Source organism: Penaeus monodon, unplaced genomic scaffold (genome assembly GCF_015228065.2).
Source record: "Penaeus monodon isolate SGIC_2016 unplaced genomic scaffold, NSTDA_Pmon_1 PmonScaffold_15189, whole genome shotgun sequence".
Taxonomy (NCBI): Eukaryota; Metazoa; Arthropoda; class Malacostraca; order Decapoda; family Penaeidae; genus Penaeus; species Penaeus monodon.
The window spans coordinates 1-7,500 of record NW_023644363.1 but is presented as its reverse complement, the minus strand read 5'-3'; the positions used below and the strand labels follow the sequence as shown (position 1 = coordinate 7,500).

Sequence of the window (7,500 nt, the reverse complement as noted above, 5' to 3'; positions counted from 1 at the left end):
GGAATGATAAAGGACAGATCTATATTTTTCTTTACAAAAATATTGTTTGGGTTATTATAATCAAAATTTCTAAGGAATATTATACACCGTAATCAAGAACATATGCAGAAACTGTTAAAATTACAGACAGAATATTTTTCAAATATAATTACTTACTCAAGAATGCTCATGGTTGCATAAGAGTGAAGACTATTATATGCTTCCATCAACATAAACTTGTTTGTAACATGAGTAAGGATATCTGTAACAATATGGAAAGAATCAGTAAATCATAATTAAAGTAACCATTTCTCTCAATGTACACATTAAATAAATGGTGAATATAAGAAGAAATAAATTAATAGTCTATAAACTACAAGGAAACAAATAGATAGAAATATGCCTCACCTCGTTGAAAGAAGCTCCTCATAGAATTCAAAAGCTTCATGAAGGTACTTGCTTGTTGCCTTCATGAGAGGCAGCAAATTAGGGAGACAAAAATGGGTGATCTCATTCATGAAGGGATCTACATATATCTAAAACGGTCTGTGAATAGACAGATCATACATCACTATATTGACAAAAAGTGATTTAAGTGTTACATGTATTAGCATTTCAACAAATCATCCATATTGTCCAAATAAACCCAGATGACACTAATATAAATACATATTATTTGAAAAAATTAGAGTAATATGCTTTATTTCAACAAAACAAGAGACAAAGGCAAAACAACTGGATGTCTAATCATTTACCCAACAACAAGAGCAATATTTGGGGCACATGTTGGGGTTGAAAGATAGTAGTGAAAGTTTTCCGTCTCATATCCTGTGTGTAGACAACCTCTAAGAGGTCACCACAGCTTACAGCTGTCATAAACTCATCAACTGTGAACTCCAGTCTCCAAGTGCATACTTCACTCCAAGTATCAATACAGGGAAACCATAATCGAGCACTATTTTCATTGCCATATGTGAACATATGTGCCCCTTTCTGAAAACAAATATCTATATCAGTATAGTTGAAAATAAAATATAAAAATGTTTTTCTACAGCAAAATGTTTGGAACATAAACCAAAATTACAGGTGAACAAAATGATATGAATACATAAACACATGCACATTATTACCTCAACTAATGTTCCTTCTGTGTTAGGCACCACAAAATGCAAACCTGACTGAGGTTTTTCCAGGGAAAATTCAACTCCAACACGTAAAGGTTTCCCTTCCTGGATCATATTCTGAGCTTCTAAGGGAACTGTTATAACAAGTTCTCCTCGACCTATCTCTGGGTCTACTGCAGTAACCCCTGTTAGCTGGGATTTGTTGAGGTACTCAAGATTCCTCCTGCAAATGAATTACACAAAGATCTATATTTACTTTCTTTACAAGGTTCCCTTATAAGAAAATGCTGTATCTGTTAAACATTTAAACATCAAATCATACTCCTTGATCAATTATGAATGCTTCATACAGTATACATATCCACACTTACTGTTTGGAATCTTGCTGGCATACTTCAAGAAGTGGATCAGAGTACTGGAACTGTACTTCAAGAGTGTCATTCAGAGTCACACGATACACACAACATTGTTTACAGTTCAACCAGATGTATCGGATGCTGTCCTTAGATGGGATTAATGTTAGTTCAGTAAATCCCTGAAATTAAAATAAATAATCATATAATTTTGCTACATCAGTTTCTTTAATTATGATTCTATTCAATGTCAGACATAATACAATATCAACAGAAAACCCAAAGCAAAATACACAGTTACTTACAATGACTGTCTGCCTAGTGAAATTTATCCCTGTCAAACTCAGAATCTGATGAGACGTGCTGAAACAAAACAAAAAGCATTTACAATTTATAACACTTAAAACAAAGTTATAAAAAGGTAAGGTTATTTCATTCTAACACATAAGCAATATAGAACATACTTTTCCCATTAAAACTAATGAAAAGTTTTTTCAGATACTTATAATTTGTAAGGTTTTAAGATCTCTTTGTCTTTTTTCATCTTGTGAGGATTCTGGCCTTTGGTTTCCCCAGAAACCTTGGGTTTTTTGATGACCTGAAGAAAGGCAAAAACAATTAAATTAGTATAAGCAAACTTTCAGTATCATATAAATAATCAAATACAAGATACAAAAATACAATTTGCCAACAATATAAACAACATTACACAAAGTTGACTTACAAATCCTTCATCTTAGTTTCTCTCCCTATTTCTTGAAAGCTTTAAGGGGACCCTTCTGCCTGGAATCACCGGAAAATGTCAAAATCATCAATACTGTGTTCAAGTGGAGAAAGTGCACCATTATCCATTTACTTTCATCCCTGAAAGTTCTAAGCCTCCCCTCTTTACTAATCAATGCCAAAATTCCTTCATACCTATCCATATAGCAGTGAAATGAAATGAAAAGAAAAAAAAAAGAGGAGGAATCTGATTTTTGTTGTTACAGATTGATAAGAGCGTGCTATGTAATAATAATTCAAAAAAAAACATACAGTACAAGAAACAGTTTTGCCAATGTTATTCAATTATTTCTGTAAAAATATGGTTAGCAAGATGACAAACATGTACTCCTGGAATAAGAAGCAGCATGAGCACTAAATACTGATCTTTTAAAGCTAGGTCTCCATGCCTTATTCTGTTGTTATCCATCTAGAATGGCTAGAAGAAATAAATGTGCTAGACATCAAAGGTGATTTAGCAATATGGTAAAGTTCTGTGGTGAAAAGGGTGGAAATGAGTTAAAGATTAGGATAAGATGTTAGATGTCAAAGGTTGGAGAATGCTGTTAGACAGAATGGTAGGGAAAAGGGTATAGAGGGGGAACAAATGGAATACAGTGGGGATTTGTAAAAGGAGAAAAGGTTAAAGGTATAGGGCGAACAGATCAAATGGAGAGTAAGTGTCTGAGGAAGAGAAAAATTGATAAAAATTGCAAAAGGGCCATTATGAAACAATCAAAGGGTAATACGGTTAGAAATGGAAGTTATAGAAGTAGAAGAATCCAGAGAATGAGATAGGGGAACAGGGGAAGGTGATGAAGTATCAGGAAGAATGTCAGGAGGGGAGGGATCTGGAGGACATTGTTGTGACATTAGGGAGTACGTGAGCATCCGGTGGGAGTGGTAAGGATAATGGTGAAGAAAGAGGGACTGGTGATGCACATGGAGGAGGGGAGGATAGGGTGCTTTTTGGGAGAGTGGGAGGAAGAGGGGGAATCTGAGGAGGAGGATGGATATCAGCAAATACTTGGAATGTGGAGCAAATAGGAATAAGGATTAGCAGGTGGATGAGGGAGTGGAACTTCTTTTACGTCATGTATATAGAATTTTGGATGTCTTCACGCATTTCTGGAGGAGACTTGGGTGGGGAGGTCTGAGAAACAAAGGATTTCTTATGTGGAGTAGAAGAGGGAATAGATGTCCGAGGACCAGAGGGAGAGGTGGGTGTTGGAGAGGATGTGGTAGAAGATGAGGAGCGTTTAGATTGTCTATGAGACAGGTAGAGTAAGGAGGAGGAGGGGTAGGTAATTAGGGAAGTCGTTGAGATTGGAGTATCTGGATTTAAACAGGAAAAGGAATTTGACTGGGGGAGAGAGGGAGTAGAGATAGGATGGTTTAGGGTAGAGGGAAGACATACTGTGGGAGATGCTAAGATTTCTTGAGAAAATGAGAGGGGAGCAGAGGGATGTATAGTTTTGGAATAGGTAGAGAGAGAAAAACCTTATCAGCATGCTTCTTGTCTGGATTCATGTAGAGTGAGGCCTAGTTTGAATCTGAGAACTGCTACCTTATATTCAAGCTTGTAAGCAAGGCACTCTTATAAAATACATTTTGGAAGCCACCACAATTGGTACATGTGCCTCTGAGAGGAATAATATAGCACTAGACTGCCACTGCATAATAGTCGATGAGGCATACAAGCAAATCGTTTTCACAGTCTAACCAGTCCTTGTCATAGACAGGATAATCAGTTGGGGAGACAAAAAGTTCTAGTACAAATATTAAGGGAGGAGTGAGGCTGGCCAGGAATAGGTTTGCCAGTGAAGTCAGTCAGGGTAGATAGTGCAAAGCTTGAGACCCAGATGTAACTGTGACAAGGCGTGAATGACTGGAATGACTGCAAAAAGAAACTTTGCCTACTTGCTTTTGGATACACTGATGGAAGAGAAGAGTATTGTCAGAGTACAGGGCTACGAGGAATTACATAGAACTGATCCCAATTGGCTGGGCCAAAAGGTACTCAAAAGAGGTGAAACAGTAGAAGAATGACGGTGGGAGGAAGATGGGGTGGTATGGAGGGAGATAGTACTATTGGGAGGAGGACAATTAGTATGAAGAGTAGTAATAATAAGGGTGGTGGTAGACAATGAAGAAGACTGTGAAGTAGGAGCTGGAGTGGAGGATATTGGGAGAAAGGAAGGGTGTATTCTGAAGGTTGAATAATGGCTTTGGGTGGATAGATGTAGATATTTATAGAAAAGTGTGTACATGTACATGTATGTGTGTATGTTTGTGTGTGTGTGTGTGTGTGTGTGTGTGTGTGTGTGTGTGTGTGTGTGTGTGTGTGTGTGTGTGTGTGTGTGTGTGTGTGTGTGTGTGTGTGTGTATATATTTATATATATATATATGTGTATATATAAATATATGTATATATGTATATACGTATATACGTATTTACTTATATACGTATATACTGTAATATGCATGTATCTCTTGTTATTTTCCATTGCAAATAATATAAACGCAATTATTTGTAATGTAACAAAGTGAATGGACCCCTCTGAAATTAAGACCTATTATTCCAGCCATTCCTGGGAAATCTACAAACATCACAGAATGTACTAAAACCTTCCTAAACTGGAGCTTTGCCCCCAGACCATCCAACAACTGTATCTCCATACCAGGGGCTCCAACCCCCAACCTCCGCCTGATTGCCCTTAACTTACTCTTCACACAGCATTTGTTGTGACCTAATTTATTTGTGTCTGACATTAATTTTTGCCTGAGCAAATTATTTCATGTATTAGTGAGTGCAGTTTTTCTCTTTGATTATCAGTGTCATTACATTTTGCTGTAAATGTATACCAAAGTATTACATGTTGCTACCTGAGAAAGTAGTATCACTGATGAAAAGTCTTATTTTTGGCCACTCCGTCCATTGCAGGCAAATTTCAGATTGTACTACCTAGCTGTGGGAAACTGAAATTACATCAAAACTCTATACTATGAACAAAAATTAGAAGGCACAAACACATCACACAACACATCTGAAACTCTAAATTCTACAGTAGAAGCATCAACATCCAGCCTATCAACAGATAATGCAAACTGTTTGAGAGGCACCACGGAGAGTTCTGTTCACACACTGTAGTTCTGTCAGTGAGTTGGTCACGGTTATTATCTTTCGGTTTATTATCACACTAAAATGTAAATACTGCAATGCAATCAAACACGATAAATTCGTAAGTACAGTTAAAGGCAGGAAAAGTTGTCCGAATCTGGGCTGAATTAAATATACGCTAATATTATGACCGTGACATCCTAGAGCCATCCGAAGACCCTTCCCAATCTCCCACAGCTTAAGTGACACTTCCTTGAACTCTAAAGGCACACAACCATCCCCCGAACAGCGTTCCCGAGGATACCATCTCTCCTTCGAGCCGAGGCCGAGCAGCCGCTGCACCGACGCTTCTCCCGAAATTATTTCTGAATCTTCGTTTGGGACTCAGGCCTTACATGACCTTAAAAAATAAAATGAGTATAACTCTCTTTATACTTCAAGGTATATTCTAACAACTTATATAATAGTATGCATAAAAATGCAAATCTCTGTAATTATCACGTCAAGCACAGGGCCCTTTTAGCACAGCGGTGTTTGTTTACGCCGTCCTCGGGAAGGTCGGCAGGAAGGCTGCGGCGGCACTCGGTATACAGGCGCCTCATCTGTGTAACACTGTTTATTAAATGAAAGGGAAAATGTCCCTGTCAGTTTATATATTTTTAAAATCTCTGGTTAATGTTACTGAGAGCGGTGTGCAGAGGTAGAGGGAAATGGAAACGGGCATCTTACAGAGCATAAGAAATACTAAATCTGTTGGTATTTGGTAAGCAGCTTGTGTAGGTATTGGAACAGCTGCATTGACTTCTGTCCAGACCCTTTAACACTAAATGTTGTGAAATCCATTGGGTAACAGTTAAGTTTCAACCAGCCATCTTTCATAAGGAAAATAATATATGCAAACAACAGAGCCAATAATTCCAAGAAAGTTATCTTCTATGTTCTTCCATCACAAATAGAAAATAAGTTATTGGACAGGAAAGTGTCAGAGAGCCTGAAATGAAAAACTCTCATTGTAATCTCTCAGTAATTGACATAAGCATTTGAGGCATTGCATTATCACTGTCTATACATTGTAAATTTTGCCATACTTTTGGTAAATGTTTAAAAGACACCCACGCTTCATTCACTGGCTTAGTGTTGATCAGATTGGCCTTGGATCCTGTCAACACCCTGGCAAAAGCTACCAAACCATGCTTTGTATTTCTGGCAATATAAATCTTTTAGATCTCACTAGTGATTTATTGACAAATAAGAAACTAGCAAATTTCTATCTTGCCAGAATACATGGAGGAAACTTTGTAGGAAACTCACTTTAGGCCTCAGCCAACCACTTCAGCATACATATATTTAATTTATACCTTACAAGTTGTTATTTTTCATTCTCATTGGTGCTTCAGGGGGCTGGTGACACTTTGGGCAAAAAAAAAATGTATTTCAAACATATGCTGAAAACATTCCTTGGTTAATCTTTATGGTGTGGACATACTAAGGCAGGGCAAATTGAAGGTGATATTCTTGAAAAGGACAAAATGTTTGTCGTCATTAGAGACACAAATAGTAGCACCACAAATAAAGGATAAAATTCTTAGAATGTGCTGCTCACATCAGCTTGGTGCTCCTTAGTTTCAGCTCTTTCTTGTCATGAATACCGAGTTGAAAACAGTTGTTTTCATAGGGATGCTGGGGGGCGAGCCCTACATTAACCCTTCCCTCAGGCATGCCTAGTCACAGCAATTTCGATTGTTGTTTAAAGTTTGTGACAAGGAGTTAAAGACTTAGTCTGTGGAGAGTGCATCTGTACTCTAAAGAATTATAAAGAATGGTAAAGAATTACCCATTCCCATATCATCTTCAAATTCTTCTCGTCTAATGTTTCTTTTTGTTGTTTGCTGTTTAAAGTCTAGGGTGGTTTAAAGGAACAAGGATGATGCAACTCATTTGCATCAAATGAGTTGCCTTTGTTCCTAACAGACTCAGGAAATGTTTTCATAGATATGGTAGCAATGAATCATCAAGCCACTGGCTTTGTGAGCTTTGTGCTTCACAGCTCTTGGCAGTGTGAGGGTTTCTGCCTCAGCAATATTTTGTTCCTGGGTTTTTTGCTTTTTTTTTAACCAATCAACCCAGATAACAAAAAGAATTAATGAAAGCCCAAAAATAC

The 7,500-nt window shown here is 37.4% G+C and overlaps 1 protein-coding gene and 1 long non-coding RNA gene across 2 annotated transcripts in view; both read right to left on the bottom strand.

Annotated features, from left to right (window-relative positions):
* LOC119569445 overlaps positions 1-517 on the bottom strand; it is a 621-nt gene extending 104 nt beyond the window's left edge. The window contains exons 1-2 of the long non-coding RNA XR_005228259.1: positions 388-517; positions 157-241 (exon numbers count right to left, since the gene is read on the bottom strand). This is a non-coding gene — a long non-coding RNA (uncharacterized LOC119569445). The remainder of the gene's footprint in view (positions 1-156; positions 242-387) is intronic.
* A 209-nt stretch (positions 518-726) lies between these two features.
* On the bottom strand, positions 727-2,044 carry LOC119569444 (transcription initiation factor TFIID subunit 2-like). The gene is made up of 5 exons (XM_037917604.1): positions 1,963-2,044; positions 1,762-1,816; positions 1,475-1,638; positions 1,110-1,326; positions 727-972 (listed from the first exon to the last, which is right to left on the bottom strand). Exons 1-5 carry the CDS (start codon positions 1,998-2,000, stop codon positions 727-729), a joined length of 720 nt encoding a protein of 239 aa, XP_037773532.1. The 5' UTR covers positions 2,001-2,044.
* Between the last annotated feature and the right edge of the window lie 5,456 nt (positions 2,045-7,500).